The sequence below is a fragment of the Sinohyriopsis cumingii genome, chromosome 10 (genome assembly GCF_028554795.1).
Source record: "Sinohyriopsis cumingii isolate HCF-2022 chromosome 10, ASM2855479v2, whole genome shotgun sequence".
Lineage (NCBI taxonomy): Eukaryota > Metazoa > Mollusca > Bivalvia > Unionida > Unionidae > Sinohyriopsis > Sinohyriopsis cumingii.
Window position 1 is genome coordinate 44,132,731 of NC_142970.1, and position 25,887 is coordinate 44,158,617.

The window sequence follows — 25,887 nt, forward strand, 5'->3', positions numbered from 1 at the left end:
GTATGACGGTGTAGTTTCATGATATGACTGCGCGTCAGTGATATAATCAGACTTTTCGGGTGCAGGTGGTATCGGTGGTGTCGGTGGTGGATTTTCAGGCCATCCTAATACTGTTCTGATTAAACTGTTATAAATGTCTACGTGGTAACCCGGTGAAGCGACTTCGATGATCGTTGACAACGTTGGCTCGTGTGCGATTATTGATATTTTTGCTTCCTTGGTGGTGATACGCTTCATTTGACGCTGTATTTCTTTGTTGATTTCTTCGATCTGATAACTCCCAGTGGCTAACGCAATGATGTTCCAGTCGGGGGTGCCGTCAGGGTTATTCTGATACGAAAATACAAATGAATTATTCGGCGATTGTCCGTGAAATGATCTAGACCTGATATTTGGCCAACTATGATATACTCGTAATTGTGCCAACGCGATTTCTTTTACTGGAATTGCAGTTGGAAAATTAATATTAAACTCTGGTTGCGTCGAAGATATTGTTATCATTGATGTTTTTACCGGAGTTGTGTTCGCGGCTATCTCTTGAAGTATCTCCGTCATTATTTATCTTCATCGTTTTCAAATTAAAATTCTTTGTGCGCTAGTAATCGTTGTATGCGCTGGACATCAATGTGAATTCGGAATCAGATATAACTGTATCGTCAAGGCTGGATGATATCAACGAGGACAATTTCGAGTAGGTGCTTGTGGCCGCGTTGTTTAACTTTTCATACTCGTGTAATTTTGTTAGCGCGCAAGAGGATATTTTTTTTGCAATTATATTATCAACTCCTGCAATCGTCGTTGATGCTGAAATTGTGATTGTAATCGCAATTGCAATTGTCACTGGTGTCAGCTCTGATAATAACACACCCGTGGATGCAACTACCGCGGATACCGAATACACTATTGTGTCTAATACAGTTACACGCCGTTTGTATTTTTTTATCTTTGTTGCGCATTTGTCAATAGTGTTTTTTAACTCTGACTGCCTTTCGCGTACCTCATCATATCTATATTGCTGAGCATCTAATGTTGTCGTTGATGCTGATTTCATTTTATTATTTTACGCGGTAACCAATTGAGGTGTTTCAGCTACAAATTCCAAACACCACTAGTAAGATGTTGCGGTTAATTTCCTGTCTGCGGCTTCCATATAAATGTTTCTTCAGTTTCCTTGTTTAGTATGATAGTCACAACCCCGGAATATTTGTCAGTGGAATGTCTCCAGGGATATGTTGTAAAGATCTCAAATTTAGCGGCGGAGAACACAGACAGTCTATACACACCAGTGGCTGTTGCTGTATATTTGATAGTATTATTTTGTCGGGACCATGTTGCGAATCCCGATGACACCGTATATGTTATGTTGGTGATATGCCCCGGGGTAACTCCAGTGGGGACTTTAATCAGACTGGTTTTGTTAACGATCTCAGGAATCCCCCTACGATATCCTGCTGTGTTTTTGTGATCGTGTCAATACTATTTTGTATCAACGCGATTTGATCTGAAAAACTTTTTTCTGTTCTGACTACACCTAACCGGGTATTAATCGTATTGATATCGTTGGCGTTATTAGTAAGATATGGTATGATTTCAGAAAGTTTCATGTCGATGACTGGAGGAGTCCCAAAGAACTTATCCACGGCCTCATCAGTTTTTGCGAAGTTTCTTCGAAGTCTTGTAAACGCGCCCACGTGAACATCATACTCTGCCGTCAACGTGGTTAGTTTACCGTCAACGGTGTCTACATATTGTTTGTTTGCGGCATCTTCCGGCGAGGTTGGATCTCTTAAAAAGGTTATTTTGTTACCGTTCATGCTGAGTTCACCTGTCATTGTATCACCGGTCTTCGCTACACGGGCTAGTGCAAGTTTTTGCATATCATCTCGGAGAGCTGCAATTGATATCGACGAATCTCTGATTCTGCCGCTGTCAGTGAATACAACGATGTTGTCCGCGGTAGCTCCAAGGACCCTGCGAATTATGTCATTCCACTTAATGTTACTGGTTCTTAGCTTGCCATGTCGATCTTGAAAAATTACAACCTCATCTGGGTCTATCCCTGTCAGATTTAAAAGATCATCAATTTCATCTTTGGTCGCATACTTTGATAAATCGATATCTTTTTTTTTCTTCCTTGGTTCTCCTTGATCTTCCGTAAATATCAACCATTATTAGTTACAGGATTATTTAAATTTGCAGTATATTCATGCACGACTTTGTGAGGAGAACTCGCTGATTTTGAGATTGCATCAAGAACATTTAATACTTCACGACCGCATATCGGGGGATCGGTTAATGTTTGTGCTGGCAGCGTTGAGTACCAAATCTTACCTGTCAGGGGGATGTTTTTTGTATATCGAAGAAACTCAACTCAAGTGGATCGATCGCGTAAGCACCCCAGTGAGTTCCTGGCCCATCGCTGTTATCAAGATTAATAATTCCTGTTTCTGGATTATTCGGTCGTGCTGGTAATTGATCTCGCATAAAGACACCTCTGAAGTTCTTTATGCGCAATTGTTTAACAGCATCAAGCAAATCAAAATTGGACATTGGTGTAAAAACACTTAAAACCCTTTTGGGTACCATGACGCCGGAGTTCACGGTAGTCTTAGACCTGATCCGCGGGTTCCCTTTTTTTTGTATCCTCGCCCTGTGGCTTTCTTTAGTGCCATTCCAGCAGCGGTTCCAACAGCTCCTAACGCGGCTGCCTTTGCGACTGCGGGAGCAGCAGCAGCTATCAGTGCTGGTATCGCGGCGAGAAGAGGAAATATTCCGCCTGTTTTAACCATATCTTTGACCGCGCCTGGAGAGAGATCAAGTCGAACTCCAGTCGTTGCTTGTTTCGCTTTATTGAAATGTTTTAGTTGGGTTTTAGTTAATGACAGTTTGTTTGGACCACCCGCTAGTTGATCGTGTTTTAGTGTTAGTGTTGTCCCACATGTGCTCGCGTTCTTCGATTGTAATTTCTTCACCTGACCAGGAGTCAGTGTGACATTAGCATGACTGTATGACATTTTATTTAACACGATATTGATCTAATTGTTTACATATTTTCTACTGGTGCATCGATGACTCTCATTCGTCCACCAGCACCTTCAAGTAACATTGCTTTATCGGAAAGTATGACCACGATTGCTCTAGCACCTCCAGGAACTGCTGGTGGACCAACTACCGCAGCTGGTACTCGAGCCAGGCGAGCCCGAATAACTATATCAACGACAGATTTTCTGAATAAATCCAAATGTTCCAACGAAAAGTAATAGATCGGATACAACGTTGTAAAATCACGCTGGGATATCTGCAACCCAGTGTTAACGTTTTGATCACGCCCATCATAAGACATCAATCGATAATATGCCCGTGCAACATCATTTTGTTCAAAATTTAGATTGATGTCCTCAGCGGGTTCTTGATATCCGTTTATTCTTAATGAAACTTCGGAAACTCCAAATGTGTCAAATATCATTGGATTTGCTTCCTGGTTATTTATTCTAGAATTTGCCTGAAACGCGATAAATATATGTCGCGCTGCCGATATTCCCTGTTGTGATCCCAATTGCCACGTAAACAATCCAGGAGCGTTGACAGGAGTGCTATCTGTTGTCATTGCTAACCATGATAACAACGATTTTCCACCTTGATCCATAAAAGAAATTAACCGTTGTTCTTCAGCGATTGATGGAGTCATCGTTGGCATCCACAGAGATAGTTTTCTTAACACTACTTGACCAGGATCAACTCCAGCAGCTCGCCATATTGCATCATTATCAGAGTTTTTTCTGACAAGCACTACTGTGTGTTTGGCACCAAAATATAACCTTTCGGACATTTCTACAAAATCCAAAAATATGAGATAGTGGAATAGCACAGGAAAACTCTTCTTTGCCGCTCAGCATTGCTCGACGCGCGGCAAACCCCAAGTTGAAATTTTCGTTCATGGATGCAACTGCATTCCCCAGCCGCGTTCATCGTTACATTTCTATTTTCGGGATGATCAGATGTGTCCTTTACAAACATCATTGTTGGACTGGCTGATCTTGTGTAGTCATCGGAATATCTTGCAAGACGAAGTGTTGTCGTGGCAACATCAACATTGTCCAAACACGACTCAATATCTTTTCCATCAATCGAGTATGTGGCTTTGCTAAATAGCGCCATCACACCATTATTAACAAAGCCAACACAATCGCCTATTCCATATCCAGTACCATCCTCTTTTAAGATTCTACCTGCGACTTCAATATAAGCTTCACAGGGTAGAAAATATCTACTTGCATCATGAATGTGAAATTCAATTCTTCCCTGCGCGTTAGGTGTTTTTGCATCATAGGAATAATATTGATAATCGCGCAAGGATTCATCCTTTCTGACTGGTTTATCCATATCAAATGCTACGTTGGATACGCGTTGAAACATCTTATTGTAATGTATTATTATCTAAAACGAAGACCACTTCCCGCTATTAAACTTGAAGCTATATTTTTTTCTATTTCTTTGGAAGGTATCAGTGACGCTAGTTTTTGATTTGCAGTTTCATTTATTATTTTGCTAACATTTGCAGGCATATCCGCAGTGCTTGGTAATTTTACCGGCGGAGGCTTTCTGCGTATTAATCGTGCTAGTCTGTCCTTGATCGCCGTGAACACTTTGCCGGCAGCATCACCGATTACACTAGAAGCTTTATCTCTAATAACATCAATAGCTTTTGACGATAATTGTTTTGCAATTGGTCCCGCCCTTGGAGCTATTCTTGTAAACAATCCTTGAATAACATTTCCAAGTCCATCTCCATAATATGCACTGTAAACAGGATATCGCGAATTTACCACTCTGACTCGTCGGGTCATATGATGAGAGTCATGTATGATCATTTTATTTAATTAGTTATTTCTCTAATCGACTTTCAATCACGGAGACTTTCAGTCGCTGTCCACGAGTTCATCAATAAGTTCTCGATAGATATGAGAATCCATGATGCCGCCGCGAAATAATCGCTGACAGATATCAGCCGCTTCATTAATCATTTCCGGAGAGTTATTTCCGGCTCGTTTTCCTCCGATGAGAACTTCTAACCGTGATACATCATTGATGATATTACCAGGACAGGAAATAAAACCAGACCCCAAACCTTTCCCGGATGTTTCTTTAGGTTCATCGAAAAATTCCTCTGAAATGATTTCCTCCTTGGGGGGTGATTGTTGTCGTTGTTGTATCTCTGCTAACTCTTCCAGTCTCTCATTAAATGTTATATAACCAGGATCGCTTGGATCAACGGGTAAATCTTTTTTACCAAAATATACCGCACTTGCCCATTCCTCGAAGGGGTCAATTTTATTTTTACGTTTTTTCTTAAAATTTTTTCTCTGTTTTCAAAAGTATTAAAAGCAAAAGCGGGAAGATATCCAGCATTATCTATTTTATCAAACAAATCTCGAGGAGTTCCTTGTTGGGTCTGCTGCAACGGAGGAGGAAGTCGATATAATTCTTCTGATTCTTTTTCTGTTGGATCTGTGACGACTTGCGGCTTAGCTATTTTTTTTCAGAGGTGGTTTTTTATGTCGTTTTGTCTGTCGCATTTGGACATCAAATCGATCTGATCCTGACATATACTCTCGATAAAATACATCACTGGTATCTAACCGTTCGATACCCTGTTTTATTTTATAAATTCCAACGAGAAATTGTTGTTTAGATACCTTTTGATTAGGATCTTTTATAAACTTTTCTCGAGAGTGATAAGCCCTAGCAGCGTCAACGCCAAAAGCAATTATTTCATCTCTGTTTCTGACTGGACGATATTTGATTTCATCCACAAAAGCTTCAATAAAGTCTGTTTTATAATTAAATCCTTTAATCGGTTTAGGTTGAGCCCGCTTAAGTTCTTCTATCGCTTGAAGCAAACTCTTCTGTGATTGTTCAGGATCAGCCGGATGGGGTTTTCCTATGATAGCGGTTTTAACTGTTTCAGTAGCTGTTGTTACGGGTTTAAATAATTCTTCTGCACCTGTTGCAAATTCTTCCTGAGCTTGTTGCCGTGCTTGTAATTTTTGTCTTACACTATCTCGTACAGGAAGAAATTTTTTTTATTGCTTCTACTCGCTCTCGAGCTAGTCTAGCAGAATGTGCTTCTCCAATGTCGGCCATTATTGTTAACTTAAATTTTTAATTCACAGCAGAAATCCTAGAATATTTACATCGCTAGCAGCAGAGAGACTGAGCCCGAAAGTGTTTCGTCGACCACTCCCTGGGTCAAGAAGTATTTTTATAGTTAGTTATTTTTCATTGAAATAACTTCTTTGGTCAGCAGAGAAGGCTTATTTATCATAGTTTTCTGAATAGAGGGTTTATTTTGTGAAATAAAGACCTTCTATCAAGAGTGTTTTCGATAGAGGGTTCTGTTGGAACGAATAGTTGGTGGGCTCAGTCTCTCTGCTGCTAGAGAGCTAATAAGGAAAAACAGAAATACTAAACCATATTAAAGATTTATATAGCAATCTATATAAATCACAATAAATAGAACCTGAAACTATAGAGAAATATTTAGATGGAGTAACATGCAACATGATATCATCAGAACATAAAAACTTATGTGATGATTTCATTTGAAAGGAGGGAATAAAATAAACCATAAATCAGCTAACAAAAGGCAAATCCCCAGGAGGAGATGGACTCACAACAGAAATCTACAACAAAAAAATCCAGTGAGTTGTCGCCCATTCTAGAATGGCTATATAACGCTATACTTGTAACGAACCGAAGGCAGACTTTTGCAGAATCAAAGCATGTGGGCCAGACGTTTTACTTGGAGTTACATAATTTTGGATCTCTAAATTGGCTTCAAAGGTATATGATCCTTGTGCAAGCGGGGTTTCTGCTGAAGGGCATATTCGGGTCAGATACCCGGTACAGCGCCAAGATGGTGTGAAGAAACCTGGACGCAGGTGGAAAGAACATCAAACGGTAGGCATGTCAACTAATTAGGGATGAGAGAAGCTAGATCTTCCGCTGGGAGAGGCTAATGCTTTAGGCAGGAAAATGCTTCATTCTTAGTCGTAAACACGCACAGACCCATCAGTGAGCTGCAAATTCTCGGGGAAGAGAGATGTATTGTCTAGTAAAGCAGGAAGCTTATGTTGAGAAGGGAATTTTAGCTAAATGCCACTCCAAGATTTTCCTCATAAAAAGAAGGGAATTGAACTGGGTAAACAAAATTAACAAAGGGAAGACGGTATCTTGGCCGAGTCTTTGTGCACGATTTGAGTAGATAGTTGAATATGTTAGAATACCGAATCCTCACGTATAGTTGCATTTATTAGAATATTTAATCGCATCATATTGTTGAATTTATTAAATAATTGAATTATGACATGTACTTAACATCTATCAGAATGTAGATTGAGCACTATGCAATATTAGACAGAGTTGGATTTATGTGCATATGTATTTATATGTATAATTCTGTAATTCTTAGGATGCATGCAATAGGAATGATTACATAATAATGATGGGTAGATGCAGTGTGAGTGTGTTACAAAAATTCATGAGTAATGATATTTGTGCATAGAGCCCAAGGCATGAATCCGATAAGTGGAAATTTATATGTACATAGGGCCTGGTAAAATTGTTCGCCCATTAGTCTCATGGAAGGTCCATGAGAGAGTGGTTAATTTGGAAGAGTAGAGTTGGGAGATACATCGTTTATATTTCTTCACGAATCTCCCAGGGTGCCGTGAGAGTCGGTGTTGAGATATTCCAGGGTGTACAAAGTGACGAAACCAAGAGAATAAGAAGGAAGCCATGGAGACTTCCAGTGTGCACACAAGAGGCACAGTGTATAGAAGGAGAAGGAGGAAGGAAGGAGGAAAGAAGAGAAATTAAATGAGTACTTGGGAAAACTCACTGAGCATAGACTCTGTCACAATAGGACTAAGTAAAGAGCAAAGGGCATTTGGCCAACCCGGCCATTATTGTATTATGATATATTGAGTTGAAGATTTATGTCCATGAAATTCTTGCATTCGTATATTTGATAACATTGTTATTTATTCAACTTTGAGTTGTTATATGTATTTAGAGAGTTGGAACTGCTGACTGGGGGCCCTTGAGTAATTAAATTTGAATGCATACCTTCTGCAGTATTATTTATAATATTGTAGTGGATCAGTATTATTTATAATAAAGTAGCAGGGTTGCGACAATACTTTCCGTAATGAAACAATGACAAAAACAATGAGGGAGGGATTAATTACTCTAATTTATAAAAGGAAAGGGGAGAGGGAAGAACTAAAAACCTCAGGTCCATCTCCCTCCTAAATACCGAATACAAAATCCTAAGTATAATTTAAGCTGAAAGAGTTAAAAATGAAATCCATAAAATAATTAATTATATCCAAACTTGTGGAGCGAAATGAAGAGGTATCCAAAATAATATTCTAAGAATAAAAATGATTTCAGACTACCTAAAAGAAACAAGTCAAAATAGTGCCTTGGCACTTTTTGACCAGGAGAAAGCTTAGAACATAATATATACATTATCATGACACCAGTCCGACCTACCCTAACGCTAACCTCTTAATGCTGAGTGCCAAGCGAGGGGGCTGTTAATAACATTTCTGTAAGTCTTTGGTATGACTCAGCCGGGGATCGAACCCACGACCTCCTGCATCTGAGGCAGATGCTGTAACCACCAGGCCACTGGAGCAGTCTAGCTCTATCCAGCCCAATTTTATTTAAATGCACTTATATTTTAACCAGATTTAAAAGCATTAACTCGGAACCAAAATTGCCTTGGGAGGGCCTCTGCATATTCTCAAATGTGAAATAGAGGAGATATCTACAAAAATAATACATTAACAAAAAGATTAAAAGTTCCGAGAAAATTCAGAAATATTAAGGATCTACTAGCTAAATATATTGATAGGAATGATTTATTGATACAATACAAGAAAAAAAAAAAAAAACATACTTGTATAAGAGAGGAAATCACAAAAATTTAATGTAAGGTAGAACAAGAAAATCTTGCAATAATCTGTGATAGAGCATGGCGGCACTGGTCCAAGCTAAGCTCCGTAAAAATACAAAGCCTCTGTTTCAAATACATGCACAATGCATGGTTGACAGGTGGGGTGACGGTGAGACGGCATATGACCAGAGTATAGCCAAAAAGTCCACTGTGCAAGAAAACACCTTTTAGCAAGTTCCATACTATGGTGCAATGTGGAAAAAGACAAAAAGAAAGAGTAGAAGTTATACTAGAATAAAACAAGAGCGAGAGGTACAGGAGGACTAATTTACTATATCTCTACGAAAATTTTGACAAGAAAACATTATACAAAATCACAGAATATATAATTGGTACAATGATGGCTTGTGGACAGGTTATCACAATTGGAAGATGACCTGGCCCGGGCAACATTCCTACTGGCTGGGGGGAGATGGGGAAGGGGCATCACTTTACTGCCCAAGTAGGGGCGTGTACCACAAAATGTGGGCTGGAGCCCCTGCATCATCTCTCATCTCAGGAAATAAAACTTTTTCAACTAAAGGAACTTTCTAGAATCGGGGGTATGGGGGGATCCAGTTTACCTCCCACTTAGGGGAGTTATACCAACAAGCACGGGTTGGATCCCTATCCTCATCTTTCACCTCATGGAGGAAATTATAAACACAAATAACTAGACTTTTCTAAATCCCTCCGGTGCCTCTAAATGACTCTTTTTTTTTCTTTCTTCTTTATTTTATCTAACCAATACATACAAACAGAAAGGGTAACTCATAGAGTAGGGAACTAACAAAATAAAAAGGTTTAAATCTTAGATGGGAAACAGGGTACCTTTATGTGGATAAAGTACGATGCGTAAACATCGCAGGGCTATGTCACAAGACACCACGTGAAGTGGACAGGCCTGCAGAACCATATCAGAAAAACCCACATGAAGTATATATTTTTGTTGTTGCAGGATTTAACGCCATTTATCAGCACACGATGGGCTATACATGGCGGCCAGTATTATTGGTGGAGGAAGAACCCGGGAAATCCCCAAAAAGAACCACCAACCCTCGAGAGGATACTAGCAAGCTTTCTTACATACCCATATTGGCCGAATCCAAGACTTGAACCCATGAAGTACATAAACACCACAACGAAAACATGGGGACTAATAAGTTACCCACTACTAACCCACTAATAGATTTATAAACCCTTCTGGAATTTTTTAATTTCATAATGTAAATAATAACGAGGCCTAACTAGAGTCGGAAGAAACACAATTAAATAAAGGAAGTGTGGACCCCGACTTGCATACAGCCTGCCTCATGTTGTAAAAATAGCTTTTTTTTAATACGAGGAAAGTTACAATAAAACACTAGGTTTTATTTTATTATCATTTGTAGTGCACCGTTCACTCACCAAAATTATAAAATGCAAATCAAATTTAATTTTTTTTAAAACCATGCTAGGGCAAACAAATGGAATTTAAAAGTCCCTATTCACAAACACAAAAATACATGAAAGCACTTTATTTTTTGGTTCAGGAGATTAAGTGTTTGGTGACCCGCCCCCACCCCCCAAAAAAGAGATTAAACAAAAACAACATGTGCTATGTCTTACATTGTAGGACTATCCACTAGTCACCCTTGTGTTAATTTATAGTACATGTACCGATAAGGTGATTTTGTGTTGTCAGAAATTTCATCGAATTAGGTCTATATAAGGCTATATTGATAACACGTAAGACTCCTGTGGTACAATAGGGCCGCCAAAATGCTATCCAGTAAATGAGCAAAATGCAATATAATGTTTGATTTTACTCACCAGCATGATAACTCCATGATTTTAAACTATCTCTGGGATTCCATGATCAGCTGCACATGCATTGGCACTATTGGGCTCCAACTTGGAATACGCCATTTTTCGAGAAATTGCGCGCAACAACTTGGAATTTCTAATTGTTGCGCTCTTTCTCGAGAAATTGCGTGATACTTGGCTCCAACTTGGAATAGCCATTTCTCGAGAAATTGCATGCAACAACTTGGAATTCCACATTAATCGGCGTCTTTACTTTTGTAAATTCTAAGCACTAGTCTGCTATTTAATTATTTCATATTAGTTTTCAATGATTTATATATTTGTTTAAAATCTTTATATTTATTTAATCTGATTTTTGTTTTCATGGAATTTTTTTATATGTTAAATATGTTTCCCAAAAATATTTGTGCTTAAAATATATGTAAAAATATTTTAATAAAATAATAATATATTTAAATTTAGATGTATTTTGTATTCTTTGTTTCTTTGTGTCTTCTGCCATTGTTTTTACAAATTAATCCTTTTAAATACTATTGTAACTCTAGGAAAGGTCTTGAAACATATTAAACATCTCAAGGCACTATTACTATTGTCCCACTGAACTTATTGGAGTTATTTCCAAGTTGTTGCATGATGCTTGCATGCAACATTTTGGAATTTAGTACTGGAAAGATGGATTTAAATGTAGAAAATGTCTCAAGTGGAGATGTAGCACAAAATTCAAATCTGGAACATATTAAACATCTCAAGAGACTATTACCGTTGCCCCATAGGGTTATATTTCACAGCCTCGGGTGTTTATTCTAAGTTGTTGCATCATGCCACCATACTTTTTTTTTTTAATTTTAGTTCTGAAAAGACTAATTTCAAGGTAGGAGATACCTAGAGGGGAGATGTTGCATAACATTAATAGTAGGAAGATATTAAATGTCCAAAGTATATATTACTATTGACCCATAGACTTGTATTTCACAGTTATAGGGGTTACTTCAGTGAATGTTGTGTGATGCATACATGCCATTTTTAAAAAAAAAATTAATCCTTTAAAATTATATTGTAAATATAGGAAAAGTCTTAAACGGAGTTGTTGCAGATATTGAATATTTGAAACATATTAAAGGTCTAAGGATCTTGCTACTGTTGTCCCACTGAACTTATTGGAGTTATTCCAAGTTGTTGCATGATGCTTGCATGCAACATTTTGGAATTTAGTACTGGAAAGATGGATGGATGGCCAGTATGCTATGAGTGTCTTGTGTATATAATACTTTTAAATTCTAAAAATAATCAGAAATGACCTGTGTCCCTCTAAATTTTATCAAGAAAAGAAAGAAAGAAACAAAAGGGAAGGAAAGAAAGAGGAGCATTACATTTATTAGTTTATTAGTAAGCATTGGGTTTCCCATTTTATATATGGTTGGTTAAATTTTATTGATTTAGTTGTATTATGTATGAGGTACCGGAGGATCATTGACTGCAAAATAGGTAGGATTAATTTTCTCAAACAACAACTAGGTTATTATTTTAATTATTTTATTTGTGATAGTATTTACAGCTGTATAAACTTTAAAAAAACAGCAAGATATACACATATCAAGAACAAATTTTCTGCTGACAACTGTCTTGGATGAGAACTTCAGCCTCAAGGTAGGAGATTCCTTCAACAGCTGCCATCAGGTGTATCAGTACCTTGAAGTAAATTTTAATAAAAACACATTATACAAGATCACAGAGTGTATAGTTACCACAATGAAAGTGTGTGGTCAGGTAATAAAAATAGATAAGTGGTATAGGAGTCCTCCATGAGGAAAGTACAGACAAGGACGTTATGGGGCTATGTCAAATGGCGCTACGCGAAGTGAACAGGCCCATAAAAGAGTCTGGAGAAGAAAAAAACCTCAAATGGACAACATATTTTATAGATATACCTTCATCAGATTACCTGTACCCCTCCCTTTATTTCTTCTTCCTTTACACATACTAACATAATGCAGCTGCAATGCTGCGCCAATACCCCGAAAGGGAAGACTATTGAGAATTTTTTTCGACCTTTTGGCATATTTTAAAATGGGTGGACATGCTCTAGATGGGAGATACACAACAAATATTGACAATGCCCAATTCACATTTGACCTTTAGTGAGGTCCGGAGAACTTGGGTTATCTTATCAATTGACAATGCCCAAAAGGTCTATCCCTTCCTATCTGCGAAAGTGTTTCAGCACACACATACAAACCGCTAAAGTTTCAAGTAGTTTCTATGAAAAACACTTCTCGCCCAAAGTTCAAAATTGAAACACAATATAACAACTACATACTAAGCTTTGGCTAAGTGGGGGGGGGGGCGGTAATTGATATATCAAGCATCATCATATTCATTATCATCCTGGATTTTCTGCATTAACAAGATATTGGCATTATGCAAGTAATGTTGTCCCCCAGGTAATACCACTTTGTAAAACAATTATATTTTAGTGTATAATGCAATAAACAAGAAAGATACTAATTCTGATTTACTGTTTCCATGTGAATGGATGGATTCTATCACAGTAACTTTCAAGCTGTTACTAATCTCACTTACTCTTTCAACTGGAATGGATGGATTTTTTCACATCCACATGTGAATTCCTTTTCTTGGTAGTGTTTAAAGCTGTCTGCCTATGCAGGCGCAGTGTGCCCATCGACAGCACACAATACAAGCCACCCATCCCATGCTGTCATCTTCATTGCATACTCCAAAAGAGTCACAGATGCACATGTCCATTGCATCTTTTCTTTTGGTGTGAATGGTATGGCTGGTACCAGGTGACTGAGCCTGAAATAGGAAATGGAATCAAGCATACATACACTACCATCTACTGTATTAGATGACATCGATAGACTAATTACTATGTGGTTGTAGATAGTTCTTATCCCCTATGGGAAAAAGATTGTGATAAAATCACTTTCTTTTTTTCAAATTAAATCAGATATTAATAAGTTTACCAATTCCTCCAGATTGGTTCATTATAAAAATTAAATAGTTTAATCTACAAGAACTTGTGGAAAGAATCAGTTGACAAGATAAAATGAAAAATAAATAAAAGTTATGAAGAAGGTGGGCTTGCAATGATTGACTTTAAAAACTGTCATTTGTTCAATCAAAATTACAGAAGACAAGACTTATGTAGAAAAAGAATTGAAAGGTAGTCGTTGGGATGGCTACCAATGTACAGGGAATATGAAATTAAAATATAAAAATATGATTTGCATTATGACCGTGTCTTCGGTGGATGCTACAGCTACCATCAGTAGTCAATACACTTTTACAATCCAACGTCTGCCACAATTTCGCTGGGTCTTTACTATTCTCTTCAACTGTGTTACAAAAATAGTTAGATTTACCGCAGAATTCCTCTGCACTTGATTTCTCACTTAAAAATGTACTTTTTAAAAAGCAGCATAATTCTTACGGTATGTTCACTGCAAGCCAAGTACAATGCATTTATTAGATAAATTGATTGATGTTATGTAAACATATTTATTAATATTTATTTGCGTAAATCAAAATGAATTTGTTAGGCTTATAAATGTTGATTCCAGATATAAACAAGACAACAAGTTTCAAAGTTTTAAATCATTGCTCAGCAATAGCTGTTGAGTTTAGGAAATAAGGAAACTTCATTTTAATAGTCATTAATACAGTTTATAATCTATTTGTACAAGTGAATGTCACAACCTGTCTTAAATTTAACTTTAAACCGATGAAAGCGACGGGAAAATATACTTACTTTATGCTTTAACTTCGCCAATTTCGCTGATGAATTGTTGCAGAAGCCTACAACATCTTGAACTTTCCCATCCAGAAGATTGAATACATTATTGACAAACACCTTCGTCACAGATTTATTTGTGGTCTTGTTGCTTACGTATTTTTCCGTGCAGAACGATTCAAAAATATCTCTGTCAACATCCTCCATTCTTAACACTCTAATGAAACTGATGCTCAGCCAGCAACTCGGGTCTATTTATATCGGTTAGCAAGGTCACTCAATTTCTCGAGAAAAGGCGCAACAACTCGGGATTCCGAATTGTTGTGTTATTCCAAGTTGGAGCCCAACAGCACTGCTTGCAGGACTCACGGTACTAATTCCACTCCAATGGTAAACATATGGAAACACTATCATATTCAAAATTCAATAACTTAAAATTTATGGGTGCTGATAATAACACCTATAATTTTTCGTGGACATCTAACCTTGATGCAAGCTTATGTGTGGAGAACACCATATGACCCGCGGCAATTTGTTTACATACATGTGCATGAAACACGTGTTATTGATTCTGCACCAAATGAATCAGGTGCTACTTTCAGTATTGAGTACTCCTGAGTCAAGCCTGTAAAAATGCTAAAGTTGCATCAGTAGAAATTTGTCAATATTTTTTTTACATTACATATAGGATAAGCTCTCAAAAGATATTTTTCCTAAAATTTTAATTTTCATTATTAACCAATCATGGACCACCAAACCTGTAAATACTCTATTATTTCTTCACCCATTTCTAGACTGGTTCACAGTTCTTCCGTATAATTAGTACCGTGTGTCCTGCAATGAAATTTCCCAAATTAACGAGCTAAATTGTGACCATCCAATTTTTAAATTGGTTCCGTAGCTACTTTTTCAAACTATGACTCAAATGTGTTCTATCCAGATTTAGATTTGTAAACCAGTCTGAAGACTGAAAACAAGGGCATTAACCACCGCTGATGTCAATGCCGAATCAGGCCTCTGTCGCGGAAACCCATATTTCATCTTGAGTGATTTTATTATTTGATTTCTTTTCTTTCTTTATTTAATGAAGAAAGCAATATTCAAGAACTTTATTTTTTTCAGAAAGTGACAGAATGGGAAGGCTCTATCTCTCTCAGGAAACATAATTATATACATTTAAGTTTTTATTTAGCATCAAAAGAACTGTCAGTGAGTTGTATCTTCTGACAGCAGACAATACTAACAATAATAATAACAATAATATTTCACACTATTTCACAACAACATGTACAATAATAACAACAGTGACACTTAGTATTTATTGTTTTGAGCCAGCATTTGGCAATTGCTCTCCTCACTCTTAATTCACAGTCTAGTGCAGTGTTAGACCTCATGTGGTGACCTCGCTAGAGTTCACTTCCAGGTCATTGCTTGTTTTTGTTTCAAGTTTTGTAGAAGACTCTGTTTTTATAATTCTCCACAAAGAAACTGTGTTCATTGTGAAGGAATTATTGTTTAATAAATATTTATTAGGTTACTGTAAAAATTATTTAGTTTACATTGAATATTCTAATTTCTTTGAACATATTCCATAGTGGGGGGTAAGATTTTCTGCTGTGCTTTTTCGCAGACTTCTGTATGACTTCCACAGAATTCTGTATGCTTTAAGGGATTTAGAAGCTCTGTGACACTGGGAGGATGGTAAGTCATTTATAGGGATCCATCCTCATTTTAAGTTAAAAGTCATAATTTATGGTACATATATAAAATCTGTTAAGTGTGTCAACTTGTACTAAATAAAACCTATTTGATTAGTCTATTTCAGTTAAGGGGGTGTAATAAGTAAAACCATCTCATGTAAGTGATTTTTTTATTATAAAAGTATAAGCATACGGCTTTAATTTTCATATAACAAAGATTTTCTACCCATATAAAAGGTTTACTGATCTGAAACTTTCATTTTAAATCCATCATATTTTTAAAACTGGTGTAATTGAGATTTTAGTCATTAACCAAAGGTTAATTGTTTCTGTTTTACTGTGATATTCGCTAATGTGCCAGTGTAATCAAATAAGATGATGGTTTAAATTATTTTTAATTTCTTAAGCATACTGTTTCATTTCATATTTACATCTGCCATTGTAGAACGGTCCTACTAATTACTGCTAAGCCTGACAAAGCTCGACAAAGCCTAACAAAGCCAGACAAAGCCTGACCATATTAATGGTGTATCGGTTCAGTAAACTATTAAAGATATAGCACCTAAACTCTTGATCATCGGGGTTTTAATTAGCCATATAATTGATTTTGTTTTCTTTTCGATTTTTTTTCTCTTGAAAATATGTTATTCGTGCTTTATGTTCTTGGTATAATTAATTGTTATGTTGTGTACATTAATTAATCCTAAAATTGATATATTTTGTGATTATACATGTATTTGTCATAAACGCATGTATATTGGACTGATGAACTATACTGCCAATAACGCGTATTATTATTATCATTATTATTATTATTATTAGCAACGATGTGTTGTAAAATCATCTACAATAAGGTGTTGGCAATCGAAATGTCGGGGTGGGGGATGAGAGGTCGGGATGGTGAACGTTTTCGATGAATGAATACATTCTGTCTCACGATAATTAACAATCTTTCCCAAGCAATTTAGCAAAGATATAATATGGCTTATTTTGGTATACCGTATCGGTCCTACTAAACACCACAAAGACGGAAAATATATGTACCGTTCATACAAAAATGTATACCAATAAATATATAAGAATTAGAAAATGTTTGCTTAGTCTATGATCGTTCTTTTTCATTATCCATTTAATTTAGTACAAGGATAAACACGTTTTTAAACTTAGAATACTGTAAAATATTTACTGTTGATATAAAATATAAGGCATGTGGTCGAAGTGCTACTGTAACTCGATTAACACGCGTCAACGGGTGTTACAATCACGAGCAGGTGAGTGGACACGCGCTACCTTTAATTCAGTTAACACAGATGCACTATAAGGGTAGTTTCAAAATGTTGATTATGCAAAATATAAGTATATTAATGTGATCATGATTTTTTCGCTTTATGTTTATGTATTCCTAAAATAAGGTAAAATTAACTGTTTATTAGCGCAGAACATAATTCTTCAAAATGTTCTCTTCAACCTTATTAAATTTAATCCAATTTATCAAAAATTACTGAACATTCATTATTGCATTGAATCGATTAAATGAGGTGGAATGTAGTGTAGTTTATCATTAATTTTGCTATACTTTCTTATTATTTACATAAATTAGCGAGTTTGGCATATAGTTATAAGGAAAAGCATGGAAAGGACTGTCAATTATGAGCGCAAAGTGACCTATTCCTTCTACCTATAGACACAAAATTTCATTAGTTTCTCAAAGTGAGGGATAGCTACGTGTTCATTTTCATTATTGATATTTTTCTCGTTGCAGGCTGCTTCATTCAGCATTGATCACGTGCGTGTCATGGCCAAACGAGAGAAACAACTTCTGCCGCCATTACGATTGGATCATCATCAATTAAACCCAGCACAACATTACATCGACTTCGCAGCACTTGGCTACTTGGAAGAAAAAGCCAACAAGGACTCCCAAACGTATCGGCTTTTACTGACAACAGGAGATGGGAACTGTGTTTTTAATGCCCTTTCCATCGCATTGTGTGGTGCAGAGTCCATGTGTTATGAAATGAAAGTGCGCACCTGTATAGAAATGGCCTGTAATGAACAGTTTTACAAAACGCAGAATTATTCAGAAGATTTTCTGTTGTGTTCACCCTCGTTTGTAGATGCTCTCATGAACTGTGCTAAGACTGGTGCATATTCTAGTGCGTGGACCATCCAGGCTGCAAGTGATGCGCTGAATTGTAATATCAACGCTTTGTACCCGAAAGTGAACGGACCTGCTGACTACATAGCACAACATTTGACGAGAACACATGTGCCACAGTGCACAAATGAAACAACGAAGTCACTTGGAATTTTGTGGTCGAGAATTGGATTACAGGTCGGTCACATCTGGTTGCCGAATCATTTTGTTGCACTGGTTCCATGTAAAAATGAAATAGTCAGCACACCAAATAAGTTAATGAATGGTATGGACCTCACTTGCGAAGAATCATGTATCCCCACCGACCCCATTGTCACAGATGAGGATAATTTAGCGCAAACTCAAAGATTATGCCTGGATATATAACTTATACTTTGGGCACGTTAAATGGACATATTGAATGTGAGGATCCGGCAGCATCATCAATCCCAGACATTGGAGACAGTAGTCGATCTTCGGAGCATACAGACATTCAGGAAATACCAGGAACTTACCGTCTTCCCGGGAAAAAAAAAAAAACCACTAAATGCAGAAGAACTACTCAATATAATTGTAAGTGACATTCCCACTGTGAAACAAATTCCACCTGGAATTAGACAAAATGTCTATGTGGTTCTGGATAATACGAACAATACAGAGAGAAGAAAAGCGCACAATTATAAGCCTGCGCAGTACTGGGATGACTGTGGTGTATGGGACTCAAAGAAGTCCCGCGTGTGTAAAACTAAATATATGATAAGAGTAAACAGAGAAGATAAGAAACTGTGTCAAGTTCTAGTCAAAGACGATTTGATTTACACAGAAAAACATGAAGCGGGAACAAGGAAAATAAAATTGCTGCAACCGCAGCCACCTAGGTCAGAGCTAATTACATTCGTTAGGTATTATGCAACACTGAAGAAAAGAAAACAAATTACAAAAAACGTGTCACATGGATAAACGGTTAAAAGTGTAGAGATATCGCCATAGTGGAATATACAGGAGACTATGACGTTACGCTGGTTCAACATGGGAATGCAAAAATCTGCTCAGATGGTTTTGAAAGAACGAATCCACAGGTTATGGATACAATTAGAGAACATGCAGAACACCAGAAACCGACAGATGTGTACGCCAGGATGACTGATCCATCCCATAATATATCGGTAGATTATCCGCGTGATATCAGACAGTGTCAGAATATTAAAGCCGGAATAAAAGCGGAGAAGATAACCAAAGGAAACTCGCATAATGTCGCCGACGAGTTATTGGATGTTTTGAGAATGACGAGTGAACATCATCCCTACGTAGCTGAAGTTATTGATTCCCGAGACAACGCTCTTCCTGCAATTATCTGCTACACAGAGGCACAATTGGCCGACTTTAAATCGTTTTTAGAGTCCGGAGCAGGTGTGGTTGGCATTGACAGAACATTTTCTCTCGGGAAATGTTTCGTAACAACCACAGTATACAAATCGCATAAAGTGCTGCGGAAGATAATAGGCGATGCGCCAATTTTGTTGGGGCCATTGATGCTCTATTGGGACCGTCGTCAACAGAACTATTTCCGGTTCTTTTCCCATCTAAGAGGTGTGTTAGGTATTGAACTTAAAAATGTGGAGATACTAATGGGGACTGACTATGAGAAGGCAATGGTCAACGCTATTGATCTGGCTTTCCCTGATTGCAAGAGAAAGCTGTGCACGAAACACATCAAAGACAATCTTATCCGTCAAATGACAGAAAAGATTCCCAAAAAACATTAAGGAGCGGACATGTATAGTTGAAATGATCTTTGGATCAAATGGTGTTGCCACAGCCAATGACTCAGCAACTTTTGACGAACGTAATCAAATCTTGAAAACTAAATTGACTGAAAATAATCACGAAAGATACGTTGAAGAGAAAATAACAAAACATGTTGTATCCGGTGATGACCAACTTTGGACTAATAATAATACGGAAAGCATGAACAACCAGTTAAAGGTCTTACTCAATTGGCAACCAAGGAAAACGAACGAACTCATAGAAAAAATATATGAACTGATCAAGGTCCAGCTCGTCGACCTCCGCCGATCTCTTTACGGCACCGGGAACTATATCTTCAACACAAAATTCTCCAGATGTAAAATAATTAAATGATCATGGAATTCCAAATCTGAGGAAGAAAAAGACGATATATTCATGACATTTTTGAAGAAATCACACCTTAAATTAACAACAGCGGTCACTTCCTCTGACGGCATGTACACTGTGTTGAAAGCCCCAAAATTGGCAAAAAAGACAAATCAAAAAACAAGGTGCCGGGCGACAAGGACTCAGAGATAGAATTAGAAAATGTTTGCTTTGTCTATGATCGTTATTTCTTATTTATTATCGATTTAACTCAGCGCAAAGGAACAGTTTAAAATATGTAACCAGTTTAGAATCTGTGATTATTCATTGTAGATTTGATTGGACATTGTCAATCCATGTTCAGCATTTTGTACTAAATAAAAAGACATAAAAATGGTATTTTATAATTTAAAACAATTTAAATATGACATAAATACGGAAATATATGTTAATTTGGCTTGTTATAAATGCCTTCTTTATTCAAAATTACGATTTCTTCTTTTCTTCCTTCTCCTTCCATCCTGATCTCTTCCTGTGCCGCTTCTTATACTGTTATTTTCTCAGCTTCCCCTTAAGAGTTTAGTGCCATCTCTACGTGCGCACTGGGAGACAGAGAGACATTTGGCGATTTTAAATATTTTATTTTTTCTTTCTCAAGATAATTATAATTTTCGACAAACAATAGCAAGGATATAATATTTTGTTTTGGTATACCCATTTATATAAGTTGTCGCTGTTACCAGCTGTAAGTATTATCGTGTTGTTTCTTTGACTATGGGCAATGTCGCGCCCAATACCATTCGTCCCCAAGACGTATCGGTCCTACTAAACACAGCAAAGACGAGCAAATACATATATAATTATTGTGAATTACGTTAAATATTAAATCTTGCATTTTCTCAAATATTTTCTTTTTATTATTTGTACAATATTGTAACATTCTAAAGATATTTGATAATATATAGTGTTGATAAATACTTTATATCAGTAAATGTAACAGAACTAGAAAATGTTTGCTTTGTCTATGATCATTGTTTTTTATTATATATTTAACTCAGTACAAGGACAAAAACGTTTTTAAACTTACAATAAACATTTTACATACGATTTTCTTATTATTCTAATTCGAAATTTGCAGCCAAATTTTATTGGCTATTTAATTTGGCATAATTATGTTGAAAACTAATCCTTCAGGTTTGTTAATTTATTCGTCAATATATTTTACAATATAAATACACTTGTCTAAAATGACTTTTATGACTGTCAGGCTTTGTGAGGATTTGTGAGGATTTGTTAGGCTTTGTATGACTTTGTCTGGCTTTGTGTGATTAGTAAATATTGAAAAAATTGCACTTTCTTTCGATAAGTTCAATGAACAATGGATACGGTAATAAACAGTTTACGTAAGATTTTGTCATACTTTGCCATTATTCAATTTTGAATTAGTACTCTGTCTTCCAATTTTCGGTCATATAATTTTGCATAAATATGTTGAAAACTAGTTTTTCGGCTTTGTTAATTTATTCATCAATATAATTAAAAATATAAATACGCATTTTTTATTTGACTTGACATGGCTTTGTATGGCTTTGTTAGGTTTTGTTAGGCTTTGTCAGGCTTTGTCGGGCTTTGTTAGGCTTTGTCAGGCTTTGTCGGGTTTTGTCTGGCTTTGTCGGGCTTAGCAGTATTTAGTAGGACCCATGGTAAGGCTTGATTACATTATTTTTTCAATAAAACTGAGGAACCTAAAATCTGAGTTTGGTTATTCAATTAATTTTAAGATATGTATGCACACATGCATTCACTTAACTGCATTTTAATTACATATAACTACATACATCCACAATTATAGTTGCAAATACAGTGTAATTGTAAATAATTGCTAAATTACACCAATTGCTTTGTATTTGAACCCAAGTCTGTTACATGTATGTAGGACTTTGGTTCATCTATTCTTGGGAATATATGTCACCTGCATGTATACCTGGGGGTAAACATGCAACACAGAGACTGGGCTAATGGATAGTTATTGGACATCAGTATGTGCATTTTACTGTGCAGGAACATGTGAAACAAAAGCTGCACAGAGACTGGGAAAAATATAACTGGTTCTCACATTCTAGATTTTATTCACTAGATAAACAATGTAAACTGTTCTACACTTAATCCCTCTTCTGGAGCCATGGGTGACCAAGTGGTCTAATAATCTCACCTTTACAGATTACTTGCACATCTCATCTCTGCATGATTAGGGAGGCTCATCCAAGTGTTTATGTGAAAAACTTGCTGGTAGCTTCCCAGCTTATCCCTCCAGCAAATATACTTGCTAGCACGTATATGCTGTTATTACTGAAAAATGATATTAAAACCCACAAACCAAACCAATCATGTCTTCCTCTAACCCGAACCCCCAGGTCCTGTACTAGGTTTCCTGGTTAATGGCTAATATGGAACATGGAACAGATACCACTCACCATGCAGTTATGTTACAAAGCATTTTAGCATGAAACAGAGGGTGATTAAAAGCGAAAGGGTGCATAAGAAAGCAAAAAGCAAGCATGTTATAAATTGCATATAATTAGCATGGATTTTACCCATATTACAGCCTGCACCATGTGATTCACTAAATATAAACCATGTATTCAACGTAAGACACACTTTGTTTTTAAACAGCGAAAAGAATATATTTTGTACATACATGTATCAACATGTGAATCATGTTGGCAGGCAAAAATAAAATCACACTCTTTAGGAAAGGATATACATACATATTTTGCAATATTTCTCTCCAAACTATTTGTCCCAACATACCACATGTCTTCAGTGTTGTTGAACACTTTATATGAAGTTTATCATTCTATAGCAGTTAAGTTGAGTAAATATTACAATGTCTTCTGACAGTTAAGTTCATTACAACATTTAAACAGCATGAAGAAACAACACATAATGAGTTATGAATTTCAAGTCAATCGAAATGTATCTGCAAATGGATATGCAATATAAAATCCTTGTGATAATGGTCAAATTGCAATGGAATGAATCTGCTCAAGTTATATATCATGATGTCAATTCATGTATGTGATTATTAAATAAGACAAGGTCATATCTATCAACAAAACATAGGTTAATATATATATTAAAAGTTGTATATACACCCACTCACTGAGCTTGCACGTACTCATATACTCGACACAAATGTTCTATCTTTAAACTTTTATGACCACCAAATTCATGGACAATTGCTTTCAAAATTTGATTTTTCATTAGTATATTTGTTGTAATTTCCAAATTAATGATGATCAAAACTTAAGTAGAACACATGTTCATGGGTGAGAGTTTTTTTGAAACCTAGGACTGTGTGAAAACATTTCCAAGCCTGAGTAGCGAGAACAAGTGTGTGGGTGTGATTTGGATTTTTAACATAGCTTTAGCAATTTTTCAGTCATATTGCTACAATGTCTGCAGTGTAGCAGTTTATAGTGATGTCAAGCACTGGGGCATCATGCTGCAGACATGTAGCATGATGTCCCTCCCAGTCACATTATCTTGACTCCAGGCCAACCAGCCCTAAAACTAACTTATTAATGATGTGTGCCCAGTGAGGCAGCTGTTGTTACCATTTTTTATAAGTCTTTGGTATGACTTGGCCAGGGTTCAAACCTGTGACCTCCCACATCTGAGGTGGATGTTGTAGCCACTAGGTCACTGGAGTGGTAGTAGCATGAGCAATATTTCACAGTAGCTGCAATGGGGCCATACTGGATGACAGATGCAATGGGGCCATACTGGACGACATATGCAATGTGGCCATATTGGATGACAGATGCAATGGGGCAACACTGGATGGCAAGTACAATGGGCCATACTGGATGACAGATGCAGTGGGGGGCCATACTGGATGACAGATGCAATGGGGTCACACTGGATGACAAGTAAAATGGGGCCATACTGGATGACAGATGAGCAAAACTTTCATCAACCAACAATACATCAAAAGAAGCATTTTGTTGAAAACCTCCTCATGTTGTTATAGCTTTTATTAGAGATAGTGATGACATGAGTTTCTAGAGGGCCAACATATTCAAAATCGGATCAGCACCATTTATTTAGGACCAACTGGAGATTAAATTAAGTCTTCTAGTATTAAACTCCATGCAGATATGACTTTCAATTTAGAAGAAGTAACTAGAAGACTGTCAAAATTATACAAAAATGGCATGCTGGATATCTTTGTAGTATTATGTGACTAAATGTTGAAATGTTCTCTCTGCGTGATGAATCTGAATTGTTTAGCTTGCTGAAACAGCAGCGAATTTGTCGTTGTTCTTGGAATAATACTGAAACGTATGTACCAACTTATCGTTTTTTACAAACTACTTTTGTTAATTAATTTTGATTTTTTGTAAAACACAGTTGGGAAGGGGACTTCCATTGGTATCACATGTAAATTGGACCTCTGATGCCATGGATATATAGGCTGCAAGGCTTTTAATACCAGCAATGAAAAATGGAGTGCTAGGTCAACTTGTATCAACAATAATTGCATATCTTGCATCAAAAAATAAAAATGTAATAAACATTCTATTTCAATTTTTCAGAAGATAAATTATCTTCCATTTCATTGTTGTTAGTACCGGTAAATGTAATGCCATTTAATTTTGTCAGGCTTATTATTAAGCAGCTACCCCAATGTGGTTTATGTGAATTCCAACTTTCTGATGGGCAATGCACCCTGAACCCATACCCCAACCTACATTTCAGAAAATCTAAGATGTAGTGGGTAAGATCAGAGGAAACTGACTAGCTGGTATGACTTTCTGTTTAGGAGTTCTAAAAATATTTAGATGGTGGTTACCAAGATGGCTACATCTATTTTGGATGTCATATTGATTTCAGACGAAACTGACATCACGTGTGTTTTAGTGAAAATCCCAAGCTGATATGATCATTCATTCTGAATTTCAAGATGGCCAATGTGGTGAAAATGTTGGATATGCATGTGGTAACATTTTTATTTAAGATCAACTATATCTTGGCATGAATGTGTCAGGAAATTTATTCTCTATGATGTTTAGGAGTAACATCAGATAATGTAAGATGTAAGATAAAATCTCCTGGTCTATAAATATACCTGCGATGGTTTATAAAATAAAATCCATCACTTTCAAACAGTGAGGGGAATTACCCCTTCCCCTAACATTTTGTTTCTACTGTAGAATAGACCCTGATTTAAAAATAAAATTTTGTAAAGAGTATTAAAATTGTATCATCTATCCATATCACACATCAGAGGTTGTATAATGTGATACTATTATATTAGAAGTGAGCTATCAATACACAATGAATAAACACTATATGATGCATCAATGAACTACTT

General features: G+C 36.5%; 2 protein-coding genes across 6 annotated transcripts in view; both read right to left on the reverse strand.

The window, feature by feature from the left end:
- LOC149789950 (uncharacterized) overlaps positions 1–25,887 on the reverse strand; it is a 125,098-nt gene that overhangs the window by 80,032 nt on the left and 19,179 nt on the right. The gene's annotated exons all lie outside the window — the stretch shown is intronic.
- LOC149789951 (uncharacterized) lies at positions 12,324–25,820 on the reverse strand. Its single transcript, XM_089972028.1, has 3 exons — positions 14,577–25,820; positions 13,388–13,621; positions 12,324–12,496 (listed from the first exon to the last, which is right to left on the reverse strand). The coding sequence occupies exons 1-2, from the start codon at positions 14,763–14,765 to the stop codon at positions 13,451–13,453; spliced, it is 360 nt and encodes a 119-aa protein (XP_089828154.1). The 5' UTR covers positions 14,766–25,820; the 3' UTR covers positions 12,324–12,496; positions 13,388–13,450.

Bases quoted from the DNA above. Each gene is read 5' to 3' on its own strand.
- LOC149789951 (XM_089972028.1), bottom strand. From the start codon at position 14,765: ATGGAGGATGTTGACAGAGATATTTTTGAATCGTTCTGCACGGAAAAA. The intron at 13,622-14,576 runs GTAAGTATATTT...TTCCTATTTCAG, and splicing joins TGGCGAAGTTAAAGCATAAA to GCTCAGTCACCTGGTACCAG.